The sequence below is a fragment of the Oncorhynchus mykiss genome, chromosome 22 (assembly GCF_013265735.2).
Source record: "Oncorhynchus mykiss isolate Arlee chromosome 22, USDA_OmykA_1.1, whole genome shotgun sequence".
In the NCBI taxonomy this organism is placed as follows: Eukaryota; Metazoa; Chordata; class Actinopteri; order Salmoniformes; family Salmonidae; genus Oncorhynchus; species Oncorhynchus mykiss.
This window is the reverse complement of record NC_048586.1, coordinates 1,902,490-1,921,850: the sequence shown is the minus strand read 5'-3', so window position 1 is coordinate 1,921,850 and position 19,361 is coordinate 1,902,490. Positions and strand designations below refer to the sequence as shown.

General features: G+C 44.5%; 1 protein-coding gene across 3 annotated transcripts in view; it reads right to left on the bottom strand.

Annotated features, from left to right (window-relative positions):
• dachd (dachshund d) overlaps positions 1-19,361 on the bottom strand; it is a 334,285-nt gene that overhangs the window by 15,907 nt on the left and 299,017 nt on the right. For all 3 annotated transcript variants that reach the window (XM_036958501.1, XM_036958503.1, XM_036958502.1), the window contains exons 7-9: positions 18,089-18,234; positions 10,319-10,466; positions 2,730-2,873 (exon numbers count right to left, since the gene is read on the bottom strand). In XM_036958501.1, the coding sequence (XP_036814396.1) occupies positions 2,730-2,873; positions 10,319-10,466; positions 18,089-18,234 (438 nt within the window). The remainder of the gene's footprint in view (positions 1-2,729; positions 2,874-10,318; positions 10,467-18,088; positions 18,235-19,361) is intronic.

Below are 19,361 nucleotides of genomic sequence, written 5' to 3'. Positions count from 1 at the left end.
AAGTCTCCACAGGTTCCCGTGGTATTGGGATTCTCTTGGCTCCAGCGACACAATCCCCTTATTGACTGTACTGCCATGCCCATTGCCTGAAGTCAGCATAACCTGCCCAAGGACATCTTCGCCATTCCCGCTGAGTACCAGGACCTCCGGGAGGTTTTCAGTAAGGCCCGGGTCACTTCACTTCCTCCGCACCGACCCTATGATTTCGGAATCGACCTTCTCCCAGGCACCACACTGCCCCGGGGACGACTGTACTCTCTGTCCAGTCCGGAGACCAAGGCTATGGAGACCTACATCGAGGACTCCCTAGCTGCAGGGCGTTCTTTCGCCTCCCCCGCAGGCGCAGGGTTCTCTTTGTGAAGAACAAGGACAAAACCCTGCGCCGGTGCATCGATTACCGGGGCCTCAATGACATCACGGTGAAGAACCGCTACCCGCTACCACTCATCGCCTCGGCCTTCGAGCCGCTCCAGGGGGCCACCGTTATCTCCAAGTTGGACCTGCGGATGCCTACCACCTGGTGCGGATAATGGGAGGGGGACAAGTGGAAGACTGCCTTCAACATAGCCAGCAGTCACAACGAGTATCTAGTCATGCCATTTGGCCTTTCCAATGCCCCAGCTGTGTTCCAGGCCCTGGTCAATGGCATTCTCTGCGAAATGTTGAACCAGTTTGTCTTCGTCTACGTTGACGACGTCCTTATTTTCTCCCACTCAGCCTAAGAACACATGCTCCACGTCCGACAGGTCCTCCAGCACCTTCTGGAAAATCAGCTTTTTGTGAAAGCTGAGAAATGCGAATTGCATCGCTCCACCATCCCCTTCCTTGGTTACATCATCGCTCCAGGGAATGTACAGATGGATCCCGGGAAGGTGAGAGTGGTGGTGGATTGACCCCAGCCTATGTCCAGAGTGCAGCTGCAAGATTTCCTGGGACTTGCCAACTTTTATCGGCACTTTATCCGGGGCTGCAGCACCCTGGCTTTCCCCGTCTGCACCCACCTCTCCCAAGGTTCCGTTACGATGTGGGAAATCGTGAGCTTCTCGCGGTGAAGATGGCGTTGGAGGAGTGGAGACACTGTTTGGAGTGGGCGGAACATCCGTTCATTGTGTGGAACAAGAACCTAGAATATCTCCGCACCGCCAAGAGTCTCAATTCCAGGCAAACTAGGTGGGCCCTGCTTTTCACCAGGTTTAACTTCTCCCTCTACTACCGACCAGGATCCAATAATATCAATATCATTCCACCTCGTGCCTGGCAACGGCACTCAGCTGGGGAATAGGGAAGCAGGTCATTGGACGCAGTATTCCCAGCAGATAACCGGATGTTTGTTCCTGACACTGCCACTCGGTCCTGGAGTGGGCCCACTATGGCCCAGTTTATGATGCAGCACGTCTTTCGGATCCATGGACCCCCGGTGGAAAAGGTCTCCAACCAGGGTCCTCAGTTCTCATCCTGCTTATGGAAGGCGTTCTGAACGCTCATTGAGTCATCGGTTCTACCCTCAGTTCAACAGCCAGTCGGAGCGAGCAATCAAGACCTGGCAATCAAGACCTCCGCCAACCCCACCATCTGGATCCAGCAATTAGTGTGGGTTGAATATGCCTGCAACACCCTCACCTGCTCTGCTGCTGGGCTCTCGTCTTTCGCGTGTTCAAAGGGTTATCAGCCCCCGCTCCCCCCCCTGCATGCGGAAGAGGTCGGTGTACTCTCGGCCCAGATGTTTGTCTGCCGCTGTCGCCGTACCTGGAAGAGAGCCCAGTTGTCTTTCCTCAAGACCACCTGCAAGTATAGATGACAAGTGGACTGCCACCGGAACCCGGCTCCCCGGTATCTTGTCGGGCAGACGGTATGGCTGTCCGCTCGAGACCTGCCCCTCCGGGTGGATTCCTGCAAACTTTTGAAAGTTGTTCGTCTTCTGTTGCCCTGTACACTCAATATACAGCCGACTTTTCATGTGTCTAGGATTAAACCTCACATATGTCTCACAGCCCTATGTCTCCTGTTTCTAGGTCTACCCCTCTACCCCGTTTCATCGCCGGGCCAACCGGCGTACACGGTGAGGCGCTTTCTGATGGTTCGACCACTAGGCAGGGGATTCCAGTACCTGGTTGACTGGGAGGGTTATGGCCCAGAGGAGAGGTGCTGGGTCACGCTAGGAACATCCTGGACCCAGGCCTCATCACCCTGGTCAACCAGGTATGCGCCCAGTTAGGACGCCAGGTGGCGCCCCTAGAGGGGGGGGGGGCGGGTACTATTACAACCTGTTCAGCTGTCTTTGTGCTTGTCTCCACCCCCCTCCATTTTCCTCATTATCACCAGTGTATTTATACCTGTGTTTTCTGTTTGTCTGTTGCTAGTTCGTTTTGATACGTCAAGCCTACTAGCATTTTTCCCGTGCTCCTTTCTGTCTCTAGTTCCTGTTTTCTGGCTTTCCGAATTTTTGACCTGTCCGCCTGCCCTGACCCTTTAGCCTGCGTGTCGTTCTGTACCTTGTCACATCACCCTGGATTACTGAAGTCTGCCTGCCCTGTGCCTGCCTGCCGTTCTGTACCTTTCGGACTCTACTCTGGACTACAGACCTCTGGAAGCCCTTGACCTGTCGTTTGCCTGCCCCCCTGTTTTTGTAATAAACTTTGGTTACTTCAAAACTGTCTGTGTCTCGGTCTTCTCCTGAGCCTTGACAACATGAAAGTAGAGTGAAACAGAGAATAAAAAACAACCCTAACCATTGACTGAGCGCAGGCTCTCTGAGGGTGATGGCTGTTTGATGCAGTGTTCGGCCTGCTCCCTCCTCTTGGACTCATACTCCAGAGCCTCCTGCAGTTTCCTCTTAGCCTTCTTCTCCTTCTTCAAACGCTTCTGGATTATTGCTGAGGGAAAAGAGAGAAGAGGATAAATGTATCAAATACATTTTATTTAATAATTTTCTATCTAATCATATCAATTAGGAATAAATTGTTATTTACAATGACTTGGCAAGTGGCAAGTGTGGTAAGAGACAAGAAACATATTAGGGCCGGCTCAAGCCTTTTGTGGGCCTTAAGCGAGATTTGTTTGGGGGCCCCCCACCTGACGGCGGAGAGAAACATTTTTGTTCAAAAGTTAATTTCCTGCAATTAGAAAGGTGTCGGAGAGGATGGCTGACGGTTTACATGCTCCTAACCAACTGTGTTATTTTGTTTGTTTGTAACTTATTTTTTAGCTTATTTTGTACATAATGTTGCTGCTACCGTCTCTTATGACCAAAAATAACTTCTGGACATCAGAACAGTGATTACTCACCACGAACTTCCTTTAACGAGTCCGACGTGAAGGATATACTGCTTTCCCGGGAACAGGCCCAAATCCCTGTCATTAGCGTGAAGAGAAGACGGGAAAAAAGGAGGTGGATGTCGGCTACCTTCTGAGAATTCGTAGGTGAGCAAGTAAACCATCACTGCCATCTGTTGTATTGGCCAACGTGGAATAATTGGAAAATATAATCGATGACTTACGAGCAAGATTAAACTACCAACGGGACATTAAAAACGGTAATATATTATGTTTCACCGAGTCGTGGCTGAACGACGACATAAATAACATACACCTGGCAGGTTATACACTGTGTTGGCAGGATAGAACAGCAGCCTCTGGTAAGACAAGGGGTGGCGGTCTATGTATATGTGTAACAACAGCTGGTGCAACATATCTAAGGAAGTCTTGACGTTTTGCTCGCCTGAGGTAGAGTATCTCATGATAAGCTGTAGACCACACTATCTACCTAGAGATTTCATCTTTATTTCTCATAGCTGTCTACATACCACCACAGACTGATGCTGGCACTAAGACAGCATTGAATGAGCTGTATACCGCCATAAGCAAACAGGAAAATGCTCACCCAGAGGCGGTGATCCTAGTGGCCGGGGACTTTAATGCAGGGAAACTTAAATCTGCTTTACCAAATTTCAACCACCATGTTAAATGTGCAAGATGTGCAAGCAGGAAAAAAACTCTAGACCACCTTTACTCCACACACAGAGACATGTACAAAGCTCTCCCTCACCCTCCATTTGGCAAATCTAACCATAATTCTATCCACCTGATTCCAGTTTACATCAAAAATAAAAGCAGCAAGCACCAGTGACCCGGCCAAGTGGTCAGATGAAGCAGATGCTAAGCTACAGGACTATTTCGCTAGCACAGACTGGAAAATGTTATGGGGTTCTTCCGATGGCATTGAGAAGTACACCACATCAGTCACTGGCTTCATCAATAAGTGCATCGATGACATCGTCCCCACAGTGACTGTACGTACATTCCCCAACCAAAAGCCACGGTTTACAGGCAACATCCTCGCATAGCTAAAGGCTAGAGCTTCCATTTTCAAGGAGTGGGACACTAATCCGGACGCTTAAAATAAATCCCGCTATGCCCTCAGACGAACCATCACCCAGGCAAAGCGTCAATACTGGACTAAGATTGAATCCTATTACACCGGCTCTGACACTCGTCTGATGTGGCAGGGCTTGAAAACTATTATGGACTTTAAGGGAAACGCAGCCGCGAGCTGCCCAGTGACGCGAGGCTACCAGACGAGCTAAATGCCTTTCATGCTCGCTTCTAGGCAAGCAACACTGTAGCATGCATGAGCACCAGCTGTTCCGGACTACTGTATGATCACGAACTACGTAGCCGATGTGAGCAAGATCTTTTTACAGGTCAACATTCACAAAGCCACTGGGCTAGACAAATTACCAGAACATGTACTCAAAGCATGCGCGGAACAACTGGCAAGTGCTTCACTGACATTTTCAACCTCTCCCTGGCCAAGTCATACCTAAATGTTTCAAACAGACCACCATAGTGCAAAAGAACACTAAGGTAACCTGGCTAAATTATTACCACCCCATAGCATTCACGTCGGTAGCCATGAAGTGCTTTGAAAGGCTGGTTATGGCTCACATCAACACCATCATGCCAGAAACCCTAGACTCATACCGCCCTAACAGATCCACAGATGACGCAATCTCAATCGCACTCCACACTGCCGTTTCCCACCTGGACAAAATGAACACCTATGAGTATGCTGTTAATTTACTACAGCTCAGCGTTCAACACCATAGCGCCCTGGGACTAAACACCTCCCTCTGCAAATGGATCCTGAACTTCCTGACGGGCCACCCCCAGGCGGTAAGGGTAGGAAACAACAACGCTGATCTTCAACACTGGAGCCCCTCAGGGGTGCGTGCTTATTGCCCTCCTGTACTCCCTGTTCGCCCACGACTGTGTGGCCAAGCACGACTCCAGCACAATCATTAAGTTTGCTGACGACACAATAGTGGTAAGCCAGATCACCGACAACGATGAGATAGCGTATAGGGAGGAGGTCAGAGACCTGGCAGTGTGGGCCTCTCTCTCACTGTGAGCAAGACAAAGGAGCTGATCATGGACTATAGGAAAAGGAGGGCCGAACAGACCCCCATCCCAATTAACATCGACAGGGCTGAAGTGGATCAGGTCGAGAGTTTCAAGTTCCTTGGTGTCCACATCACCAACAAAGTATCATGGTCCAAACACACCAAGACAGTTGTGAAGAGGCCACAACAACACCTTTTCCCCTCAAAAGAGTGAAGAGATTTGGTATGGGTTCCCAGATCCTCAAAAAGTTCTACAGCTGCACCATTGAGAGCATCCTGACCGGTTGCATTACCACCTGATATGGCAAGTGCTTGGCATTTTACCGGAAGGTGCTATAGATGGTAGTGTGTATGGACCTGTACATCACTGGGTCCAAGCTTCCTGACATCCAGGACATATATACAAGGAGGTGTCAGAGGAAAGCCCAAAAATTGTCAAAGACTCCAGTCACCCAAGTCATACACTGTTCTCTCTGCTACCGCATGCAAAAGGCTCCTTAACAGCTTCTACCCCCAAGCCAAGACTGCTCAACAACTAAACTAATCAAATGGCCACATGGACTATTTACATTGAACACCCCCCTTTGTTTTTACACTGCTACTACTCGCTGTTTATTACCTATGCATAGTCACTTTACAAATGCCCTCGACTAACCTGTACACCTGCACATATACTCAGTACCGGTGCCCCCTGTATATAGCCCCGTTATTGTTATGTAAATGTATTGTGTTACCTATTGATTGTTTTTTGTTTTTTTACTTTAGTTTATTTAGTAGATATTTTACTAACTCTATTTTTTGATCTGCACTGTTTGTTAAGGACTTGTAAGTAAGCATGTTCACTGTAAGGTCTACTACACCTGTTGTATTCGGAGCATGTGACAAATACAATTTGATTTGATTGCTGGAAATAAGACTGCCTGAATTAGCAAACTATGTTGAACTCAAATCAGCCAACTGCTGGAGGGAACTTAAAGAAAATGAGCTAATTTCTAAGCTTGTTTTTATGAAATTGGCTCATTAAATAACAAAGTACTTGATTAAACTGTTGCAGAGCTTGATAAAACACACGTGTTAACTTAAGTTCTATTTGTGTCACTAATGCTTAGAATGACGATGAATCATTCATTTCTATAATTCAATATGGATCCATAATCATCTGATCTCTCGCTGTTGTGGGGAACAATACTAAGTGGTTCGTTCATTGGAAGCAGTGACATAGAAACATACAGCAGTTTTTTTATGTATGTACAGTATGACCCTGTTCATTCATTTAGATATGTGTGTTAAACTGTTTTAATAAGCTCTGAAACATGCACTCAATTGAATGTCAAGGGCTGTGTCCAAAATGGTACCCTATGGATCCAGTCAAAAGTAGTGCACTACATATGGTGCCATTTAGGACTCAAACAATGTATTTTCATTTAGATTCTGTAAGTAGGTTCAATGTACTGTGCTGTGTTCATATTGTGTAGTGCAGGAGTCTTCAACCTTTTCTTGCCCAGGGATTGCATTAGCCCCCCAACAATTTCACGTATGTCATCACCAGTAGTCAATGAAGAAAAGGGCGGACCGTTCTATTGTATTGATCCATTCTAGTTATAATCTTAAAATGGTGCAATGCCGTGAAAAACTATTTGCAGCCTTTCTAATTTTCTATACTTTTGCATATTTTTGATACTGAATGTTATCAGATCTACAACCAATACTTACTATTAAATAAAGGAAACCTGAGTGAAAAAATAACATAACAATTACACACTTATTTTATTTGTGACTTACCACCTGGATTCGGTCTTATGTAGAAAAATGTGAAAGGTGTTTTTTTTTTACATTGGATAAAAGTAGAGACCCAGATCTACAAAATGGTATATCATGCACTGCATTTGAGGAAAAATGGGAAAGTAATTCTGCTTTGAAAGTTGATCAACTCACTTTCAAAATCCCCTTTGAATGTTTAGGTACCTAGTTAAGAGCTCTTCTTCGTCTACACCCATTCAGCATCGTTCACACCCTCTTAAGCCTTAGCCCCACCCATAACGTTTCGCTCTCAGAGCGCACACTTGACGTTCTGGCCCATCATTTGTTTATCTCTGGATAACATGAAAACAACCAGCTCTGTTGGCAACAATTTCATTACGCTTTTGGCAGACGTTTACCGACACTGGCCATATTCAACGTGTTGTACACATGTCACATAACGTTAGCTAACGAGACAGACAGCTAACATTAGCTAGTTAAACAACAATGAACAGTGCCAACAATGCCACAGTGCTGGGAGCTAAACAACCAGGTCCAATGTTAGCTAGCTAACATTAGGCTCTAACTAGAAAAGCAAACGGCTCTGGGATACGAATAATAACATCAGTTAGGGAGCCAGCCAGCTAACACTAGCTAGCTAACAGTACACTTTAACTTGAAATGAAATCAGTTTCTGTCAAAATTAGAAACGTGTAATATCTGAAAATATAGCTAGCTAACGTTAGACTATCTTACCCATATACATCATCATGCATGATGGACGCGTCTCCCTTTCAGGAATGTCATGCCACGTCCTTAGTTTGAAGATGTAATCCAGAGACAGGTGTTTCCTTCATCTCTTTAGCTATCATACTCTAATTCCACTGATTTCAAAACTTGATCCTCCAGAAAGTGGAGAGCAACACTTATGCAGCTCCACTACACAATACATGTAACACTCGTCGTCGGTGGAAGGCAGGGTGGACCAAAGCGCAGCGTGGAAAGTGTTCATGATATTTATTTTCAAGAAACACTCAAACAAAAATAACAATTTCAAAAAACGAAAGTGAACAGTTCTGTCAGGCACAGACACTAAACAGAAAATAACACCCCACAAAACCCAAATGGAAAATCACAACTTATATATGATCCCCAATCAAAGACAACGATAGACAGCTGCCTCTGATTGGGAACCACACTCTGCAAAATCAACAAAGAAATAGAAAACATAGATATTCCCACCTGAGTCACACCCTGACCTAACCAAACATAGAGAATAAATAAGGATCTGTACTGTCACACCCTGACCTTTGTACCCCCCCCAAAGGTGCGGACTCCGGCCGCAAACCTGAACCTATAGGGGAGGGTCCGGGTGGGCATCTACTCTCAGTGGGGGCTCCGGTGCCCCCGCTCCGCTTTAGGCTCCCCCCCTTTCGGTGGCGCCTCCGGTGTAGGGGTTGTCGCCGGGACCTCCGGACCGTAGATCGTCGCTGCAAGCTCTTGACTGGGGACCGTTGCTGGAGGCTCCGGACTGGGGACCCTCACTGCAGGCTCCGGACTCGGGACCGTCGCTGCAGGCTCCGGACTGGGGACCGTCGCTGCAGGCTACTGACTGGGGACTGTCGCTGCAGGCTCCGGACTGGGGACCGTCGCTGGAGGCTCCGGACGGGAGACTGTCGCTGGAGGCTCCGTACCCTGGATCTTCACTGCAGGTAGCCTTGGGCCATGGGTCCTCACTTGAGGCTTCGGCCATGGATCATCACTGGTGGCTTCGGGCCATGGATCATCACTGGAGGCTCCGGGCCGTGGATCATCACTGGAGGCTTTGTGCCATGGATCATCACTACAGGCTCCGGGCCATGGATCATCACTGGAGGCTTCGTGCGTGGAGCCGAAACAGGTCTCACCGGACTGAGGAGACGTACTGGAAGCACCAGATACACTGGGCCGTGGAGGCGCACTGGAGGTCTCGAGCGTAGAGCTGGCACAACCCGTCCTGGCTGGATGCCCACTTCCGCCTGGAAAATGCTGGCACAGAGCGCACCGACCTGTGAATGCTCACTGGAGACACAGTGCGCATCACCGCATAACACGGTGCCTGACCAGGCTCACTCTTTCATGCAGAACATTTAACTTAGTTAAATTTGTGAGTTTTCAGACGTGAACATCTAATTTCAGGTCCTGCTACAACATCTCAATCGGGGTTAGGCCATTCCAAAACGTCAAATGTGTTGCTATTTAGCCATTTTCATTTCGACTTGATTGTGTGTTTTGGATCATTGTCTTGCTGACCTTCAGCTTCAGCTCACAGACAGATTACCTGACAACTTGCCTTAATAGAAGGACACATGAATTATTCTCTGTATCAGAGAATTCTACAGGAGAATGTCAGGCCATCTGTCTGTGATCTGAAGCTGAAGCACAGTTGGGTCATGCCTCAAGACAATGTTCCAAAACACACAACAACAAAAAAAGGTATGTCAAAATGTATCAAGCAAGTGAAAGTTACAAAAATTGTGGGATAACAGCTAAATTAAATCCAACTTATGCCATTGCGTGAAGTACACAATATAAGCACGAGCTGACAATAATTGACTATTTTTGACTGCTGTCATGTTGACATTTCTATTCATTATAATGCCCTTATTGCTTTTGTGCCCAGTTTCACTATTTATCAAGGCCACTTGGTGCTTATAATGATGTTTAGGCTACTGATGTTTTCATCATTTGACTTCAGTGAGTGTAATTGGCTCCAATGAGTGTAATATTACGAGTTGAGAAATAAATATATTCTATTTTCTACTGTATATATTTCAATCGAAATGTGTTTATTCTGTTTTTGCTAGCAATATTCATGAAAACACTGTAAAGAAAATTCATTTTAATATTATTCTAATTTTGTTATATATTTTTACGGACCCCCTGCAGTACCGCCGTGGACCCTGGTTGAATATCCCTGGTGTCGTGTAATTGTTGTTCTTGTGAGCAGCAGCTAGTAGACTGCACTGCTATGTGACCCACACACAGAGACTCTGAGTCTCTCTATCACATACACAAACCCTCACTCTCTCTCTTTTCCCCCTGTCTTCCATCTCCATCTCTATCTCTCTCACTCTCTCTGCCAGGTGGTTGTCAGTACCTCTGTTATTTTGTGTGCAAACACACACACACACACCTACCTCTGTTCTTCTGTTCGATAGCGAGCTGTTTCTCCAGGGTCTCCCTGAGCTCTCTTTCCCTGAACAGCTCCATCTTCAGCTCCGTCTTCTCCAGCTGCACCTGCTTCTCCTGGGCCCGCGCGTTGTCAATTGCCACCTTCAGCAGGCCCTGCACACACACATATAAACACACACACACACCAGTTAGTAGAAATACACTCACAAGTGCATGCACACACACACACACACACACACACACACACACACACACACACACACACACACACACACACACACACACACACACACACACACACACAATTACAGAGCATGTAAAGGTAAAATAAACTGCTTGAATGAGGGATAGTTATGTTTTATCAGTTACAGTACGTTTTTTTGTATGCGTTATCATTGTATTTCTTCATAGTAACAATTGAGTTAATTTTAAAAAATGTGTCAAGTGTGTGAGATGGAGTGATTGAGGTTTGTCTGACCCCTCTTGGTCATAGTTGTGAAATACAGGTGGACGGATAGAGAAGTATTATCTTTATCTTGTTAACGCCTGTTCTATCTTACTTTTCATCTACAGAGCTCAGACCCCTTGACTTTTTCCACATTTTGTTACATTTTGTTACGTTACAGCCCTATTCTAAAATTGATTCAAATATGTATTTTCCTCTCGCCAATCTACACACAATAGCCCATAATGACAAACTAAAAACAGTTATAAAAAATAAAATAAAAAACAGAAATACCTTATTATATGAGTATTCAGACCCTTTGTTATGAGCCTTGAAATTGAGCTCAGGTGCATCCTGCTTCCATTGATCATTCTTGAGATGTTTCTACAACTTGATTAGAGTCCACCTCTGGTAATTAAATTAATTGGACTTGATTTGGAAAGGCACACACCTATCTATATAAGGTTGACAGTGCATGTCAGAGCAATAACCAAGCCACGAGGTCAAAGGAACTGTCTACAGAGCTCCGGGACAGGATTGTGCCGAGGCACAGACCCGGGGAAGGATACCCAAACATTGCTGCAGCATTGAAGGTCCCCAAGAACACAGTGGCCTCCATCATTCTTAAATGGAATACATTTGGAACCACCAAGACTCTTCCAAGAACTGGTCGCCTGGCCAAACTGAGCAATCGGGGGAGAAGGGCCATGGTCAGGGAGGTGACCAAGAACACAATGGTCACTCTGACAGAGCTCCAGAGTTCCTCTGTGGAGATGAAAGAACCTTCCAGAAGGACAACCATCTCTGCAGCACTCCACCAATCAGGTCTTTAAAGTAGAGTGACCAGACGGAAGCCACTCCTCAGTAAAAGGCACATGACAGCCCATTTGGAGCACCGCTCATCACCTGGCCAATACCATCACTACAGTGAAGCATGGTGGTGGCAGCATCATACTGTGGGGGGGGGGGGGGGGGTTCAGCGGAAGGGACTGGGAGACTAGTCAGGATCGAGGGAAAGATGAATGGAGCAAAGTACAGAGAGATCCTTGATGAAAACCTGCTCCAGAGTGCTCAGAACCTCAGACTGAGGTGAAGGTTCACCTTCCAACAGGACAACGACCCTAGGCAGACAGCCAAGACAATGCAGCAATGGCTTCGGGACAAGTTTCTGAATGTCCTTGACTGGCCCGGCCAGAGCCCGGACTTGAACCCGATCAAACTTTCTGGAGAGACCTGAAAATTGCTGTGCAGCGACGCTCCCCATCCAATCTGACAGAGCTTGAGAAGATCTGGGAATGGGAGAAACTCACCTAATACAGCTGTGCCAAGATTGTAGCGTCATACCCAAGAACACTCAAAGCTGTAATCACTGTCAAGGTGCTTTAACAAAGTACTGAGTAAAGGGTCTGAATACCGAGCACGCCCCCGTTCTCATTGACGGGCTGTAGTGGAGCAGGTTGAGAGCTTCAAGTTCTTCGGTGTCCACATCAACAACAAACTAGAATGGTCCAAACACACCAAGACAGTCGTGAAGAGGGCACGACTCAGGAAACTAAAAAGCTTTGGCGTGCGTCCTGAGATCCTCAAAAGGTTCTACAGCTGCAACATCGAGAGCACTGGTTGCATCGCTGCCTGGTACGGCAATTGCTCGGCCTCTGACCGCAAGGCACTACAGAGGGTAGTGCGTATGGCCCAGTACATCACTGGGGCTAAGCTACCTGCCACCCAGGACCTCTACACTAGGCGGTGTCAGAGGAAGGCCCTAAAAATTGTCAAAGACCCCCGCCACCCCAGTCATAGACTGTTCTCTCTACTACCGCATGGAAAATGGTAGCGGAGTGCCAAGTCTAGGACAAAAAGGCTTCTCAACAGTTTTTACACCCAAGCCATAAGACTCCTGAACAGGTAATCAAATGGCTACCCGGACTACCCGGACTATTAGCTACACTCTGTTTATCATATATGCATAGTCACTTTAACTATACATTCATGTACATACAGTACTACCTCAATTGGTTATTGTGTGTAGATTGATGAGGGAAAAAACTATTTAATACATTTTAGAATAAGGCTGTAACATAACAAAATGTGGAAAAGGTCAAGGGTCTGAATACTTTCTGAATGCATTGTATAATCCTTTTTGACCTCAATAAGGACCTATGGCTATTGCCCTAGGTCTAGGTCTGGGATTTCCGAGACTATTTCCGAGACTAACTATCTATGAATGATACCAACTGAGATACAAAAATCTCTCTCAGGCTTTTACAGCCATGCTACTACTACTGTTCGAATACTTATTATTATAGTCTCCGTTCTGTGCAGTGTCTGTTTCCACAACAATTACTCTCCATCTACATGTAATTACACCAAATGCAGTGGGCTATAGTTTACTAATTGTTGGTTCCCATGACCCCAATTTAGACATAGCTGCTTTATCTCAATTATCTGCTCGGTTCCATTTTGTTGATTTGTATATAAATATTAAATGCCGAGATCATTATCAGAGATTACTTACTTTAGTGTTGGAGTTGTGTATGTATGTGTGTTGTTTTCTAATTAATGCACAGACCAAAGGGATAACCGTGGAGGACTCTGATGTCTGTGGTATCGGAGTATCAGAGCAGCGAGCAAGGGAGTGCTGTATCCACATCATTACACTCTGATATACACTGAACAAAATTATAAACGCAACATGCAACAATTTCAAAGATGTTACAGTTCATATAAGAAAATCAGTCAATTTAAATCACTTCATTAGGCCCTAATCAATGGATTTCACATGACTGGGAATACAGATATGTATCTATTGGTCACAGATACCTTAAAAAAAAAACGCTTTGGGCAAGGTGTGCCGCTAGCGACCCACCTCGACAACATCCGGGAGAAATTGCAGAGCGCTAAATTCAAATTACAAAAATAGTAATGATAAACATGCATGAAAATACAAGTGTTATAAATCGGTTAAAATATTAACTTCTTGTTAATCCAGGTGCCTTTTCAGATTTCAAAGGCTTTACGGCAAAAGCATACCATGCGATTATCTGAGGACAGCTCCCTGCTTATAAAAGCATACAAACATTTTCCAACCAGGCAGAGGAGTCACGAAAGTCAGAAATAGCGATAAAATAAATCACTTAACTTTGAAGATCTTCCTCTATTGGCAATCCAAAGGGTCCCAGCTACACATTAAATGGTTGTTTTGTTCTGGAGCGGCAGGGTAGCCTAGTGGTTAGAGCGTTGGACTAGTAACCAGAAGGTAACCGGAAGGTTGCAAGTTCAAACCCCCGAGCTGACAAGGTACAAATCTGTTGTTCTGCCCCTGAACAGGCAGTTAACCCACTGTTCCTAGGCCGTCATTGAAAATAAGAATTTGTTCTTAACTGACTTGCATAGTTAAATAAAGGTTAAAAAATGAAAAAAATATCCCAATATCCCATTTCAGTAATCCACTGGCTCAAAGGCGGTCAAAACATGCAGAAGAATACATCCTAATAGTACCAGTAAAGTTTGTCAAATTATGTTTATAATTAATCCTCAGGTTGTCAATTGTCTAAATAATCGATAATATTTCAACCAGACAAAAACATTTTCAATAGGAAGAAAAAAGAACAAGAACACGCCAGTACTGCATGATTCCATAGACCACTTACCAAAAGTCTTATTCAAAGGTGAATATTTATAATGTTATTTCTGGCTTTTGTTGACTGCACAATATGACGGATATCTTTGTGGCTTGTTTGGGCTCTGAGCGCTGTACTCAGATTATTGCATGGTTTGCTTTTTCCATAAAGCTTTTTTGAAATCTGACACAGCGGTTGCATTAAGGAGAAGTGTATCTAAAGTTCCATGTATAACACTTGTATTTTCATCAACATTTATGATGAGTATTTCTGTAAATTGATGTGACTTTCTGCAAAATCATCGGATGTTTTTGGAACTACTGAACATAACACGCAAATGAACACTGAGATTTTTTTATATAAATATGAACTTTATCGAACTAAACATACATTTATTGTGTAACATGAAGTCATATTAGTGTCATCTGACGAAGATCTTCAAAGGTTAGTGATTCATTTTATCTCTATTTCAGATTTTTGTGACTCTTCTCGTTGGCTGGAAAAATGGCTGCGTTTGTCTGTGACTTGGCTCTGACCTAACATAATTGTTTGTGGTGCTTTCGCCGTAAAGCCTATTTGAAATCAGACACTGTGGTGGGATTAACAAGAAGAGTATCTTTAAAATGGTGTGAAATACTTGTATGTTTGAGGAATTTTTATTATTGGATTTCTGTTGTTTTGAATTTGGCGCCCTGCACTGTCACTGGCTGTTGTCATATCAATCCTGTTAGCAGGATCCCAGCCCTAAGAAGTTATACTCACAGACATTATTGTAACAGTTTTAGAAACTTCAGAGTGTTTTCTATTCAAATCTACCACTTACATGCATACGCTTCTGGGCCTAAGTAACAGGCAGTTTACTTTGGACACGTTTGTCATCCAAACTTCAAAATACTGCCCCCTAGCCCAAAGAAGTTAAAATAAGGTAGGGTTGTGGATAAGAAAACTAGTCAGTTTCTGGTGTGACCACCATTTGTCTCGTGCAGCACGACACATCTCCTTCGCATACATTTGATCAGGCTGTTGATTGTGGCCAGTGGAATATTGTCCCACTCCTCTTCAATGGCTGGATATTGGTGGGAACTGGAACACGCTGTCAATCCAGAGCATCCCAAACAGGCTCAATGGGTGACATGTCTGGTGAGTATGGAGGCCATGGAAGAACTGGGATATTTTCAGCAGAATGGCACGACAATGGGCCTCAGGATCTTGTCATGGTATCTCTGTGCATTCAAATAGCCATTGATGGAATGCAATTGTGTTTGTTGTCCTTAGCTTATGCCTGCCAATGCCTGCCAATACCATAACCTCACCACCACCATGGGGCACTCTGTTGACATCAGCAAACGCGATGCCATACCATCTGCCCGGTACAGTTGAAATTGGGATTCATCCGTGAAGAGCACAGTGACCATCGAGTTACCATCAAAGTCATTGAAGTCAGTTACGACGCTGAACTGCAGTCAGGTCAAGACCCTGGTGAGGACGACGAGCACGCAGATTAGCTTCCCCGAGACGGTTGCTGACAGTTTGTGCAGAAATTCTTCTGTTGTACACAGTTTAATCAGCTGTCCGGGTGGCTGGTCTCATACAGTCTCGCAGGTGAAGAAGCTGGATGTGGAGGTCCTGGGCTGGTGTGGTTACACGTGGTCTGCGTTTGTGAGGCTGGTTAGACGTACTGCCAAATTCTCTAAAACAACGTTGGAGGCGGCTTATGGTAGAGAAATGAACATTACATTCTCTGGTAACAGCTCTGGTGGACATTCCTGCATTCAGAATGCCAATTGCCTGCTCCCTCAAAACTTGTGGCATTGTATTTTGTGACAAAACTGCACATTTTAGAGTGGCCTATTATTGCCCCCAGCACAAGGTGCAGCGTGTAATGATCATGCTATTTTTGTTCAGTATTGAATGGCAAGATATTAATTTATTTGAATGCAGGTTACCTATTATTACATTTTTTGTATAAATGTTTTTAAAACATTAAAAAAAAATTATATAACCTTTTTTCTCACCAATTTCATGATCTCCAATTGGTAGTTACAGTCTTGTCTCATCGCTGCAACTCCCGTACGGACTCGGGAGAGGCAAAAGTCGAGAGCCATGCGTCCTCCGAAACACAACCCAGCCAAGCCGCGCTGCTCCTTGACACAATGCCCACTTAACCTGGAAGCCAGCCGCACCAATGTGTTGGAGGAAATAACATACAACTGGCGACCGTGTCAGCGTGCATTGCACCTGGCCTGCCACAGTAGTCACTAGTGCGCGATGGGACAAGAGCATTCCAGACGACGCTGGTCCAATTATGCGCCGCCCCATGGGTCTCCCGGTCGCAGCCGCCTAAATGGTACTTAAGATAAACGGCTATACTAACCAAAGTTTTCTTTACTCTATTGCTATTTGTAAGATCTACCTGTGTTTTAGCTAGGATATTCTATTCTATTCTATTTCTAAGGTCTACTTGTATAGTATTGCTAAGGCCTACCAGTATAGTATTGCTAAGGCCTACCTGTATAGCATTGCTAAGGCATACCTGTAGAGTATTACTAAGACATACTTGTATCGAATTGCTAAGGCCTACCAGTATAGTATTGCTAAGGCCTACCTGTAGAGTATCACTAAGACATACTTGTATAGTATTGCTAAGGCCTACCAGTATAGTATTGCTAAGGCCTACCTGTATAGCATTGCTAAGGCATACCTGCAGAGTATTACTAAGACATACTTGTATAGTATTGCTAAGATCTACCTGTAAACTATTGCTAAGGCTTACCTGTAGAGTATTGGTAAGGCCTACCTGTATAGTATTGCTAAGGCCTTACTGTATAGAGAAGAACAAGCCTGGAAGGAGGAGAGATGACTAGAAACTATTTGGTTGACCATTTTATGTGTGGATTACTTGTCGAGTAGAGGACCTTGTGCATTTCAAGTAAAATAACAACTCAATGTTTATATCCCTGGACAAATTAGTTAGCAACAGCAAGCTAGCTAAATAGGACAAATTAGCTAGCAAGTGCAAGCTAACTAGCTAAATTGCCATAAATATTTAATGCTTTTCAACCTGTCCCCAAATTAATATAATTGGTTCAGAGTTTGTTTAGATATTTGAACCTGCGTGTCGTGATCGCGTTTGGTGTGGGGGGGACAAAATATATTTATGCACGATGGCGTGTTTGGGTTCCGTGTCATAAGAGACTGTAGCAGCAATATTATGTACAAAATGAGTGAAAAACAATGAGACGGTAGCAGCAATATTATGTACAAAATGAGTGAAAAACAATGAGACGGTAGCAGCAATATTATGTACAAAATGAGTGAAAAACAATGCGAAAAAATAAACAAAATAGCAGTTGGTTAGGAGCCAGTAAAACAGCAGCCGGTGGTCCGGTGCCACTTTGAAGAATATAAAATATATTTTTATTTGTTTAACACTTTTTTGGTTACTACATAATTCCATGTGTGTTATTTCATCATTTTCATGTCTTCACTATTATTCTACAAAGTAAGAAAATAGTAAAAATAAAGAAAAATCCTAAAATGAGTAGCTCTGTCCAAACTTGTGACTGGTACTGTAAGTGTATGTTAGTGAGGAGCACCTCGATTGGTCAGACCTACTGTACCTGTATGTTAGTGAGGAGCACCTCGATTGGTCAGACCTACTGTACCTGTATGTTAGTGAGGAGCACCTCGATTGGTCAGACCTACTGTACCTGTATGTTAGTGAGGAGATTCTCAATAGATGACAGGCCGTCTGGGAACAGGAATGGCGAAGGGAAGCCAGGTGGTAGACCTTGTCCAGCCAGTGACAGCCTCTCGTAGCTGTCTCTCGCCGTCGGGGTGCACATTGGATTGTCATCTGGAATACAGAACAAGTAAGGACATGATTATTTATTGACAGCTTTGAAATAAAACACAGTACTTTACATAGTGGTTTATATACTTATTTTCAGCTGTGATACATTTTTAATCATATATTTAAGTATCCTACTGTGCATCCAAACAGTAGCTTGACTCTTATTGGTTGACAACAGTAGTTGTATTAAGTACTGAAGCCTATGACTCAGTCAATCAGTGCTCTCAGGTCCACTCTGATAGAAAATCCAGTCCAGGGCTAAATCTGAAAAGCATTTCTTGAAAAAGCAGTGCCTCCTTCTCAAATCACCTTGGATGAGAGGATTCAAGGTTTCTTCTCATCCAATGTTTTTCGAGAATGAGATCACAAGAACTCACAAAAAGACTATTGAGATTCAATCCAGTCTGCATTGTCTACTCTACACTGTCTCTCAGGGTCTAACCAAAGGGTTAACCTTCATCCATCCAGGACACAAATTCAGCTTTTCCCATTGAAGGGAGTAAATCATGTGGATTCCCAAATAAGAAGAAGCAGGCCTACAGAGCTCCATTACCTCGGCTGGATCAGCTTCCTTTGTGTACGCACGCACGGGTGCCTGTCAAACTTATAGGATGACATCATCCACCATTCATCACCAACAGAGGGCCAGGCAGGGCCCTGCCATCTGCTGTACACACTATCCATAACACACCAGGGAGAGAGAGAGCGAGAGAGAGTGGTGTGTGTATGCGTGTGTATGTGCAAAATATCTATCTGTGTCATCATTGATATGTTTCTATATGTTTGCTTTGGTAATGTATGTGTTCAACACATCCATGACAATAAAGACTTCTGAATTTAATTAAATTGAATTGATAGAGAGCACTAGATAAAGAAAGAGAGAGAGAGATATTACACTCTGTCAGGAAGAGGTACCACTTTGCCAATAAAAACTTCTGAATTTAATTAAATTGAATTGAGAGAGAGATAGCTAGATAACGAAAGAGAGAGCGAGAGAGAGACATTACACTCTGTCAGGAAGAGGTTCCACTTTATGTTTATGTCTGAAGAGCCTTAATAATAAGTCAACCACTTATACCACACACATGCACGCACACACGCAGCTTTATTTTTGTAAAATGTCAGGACTT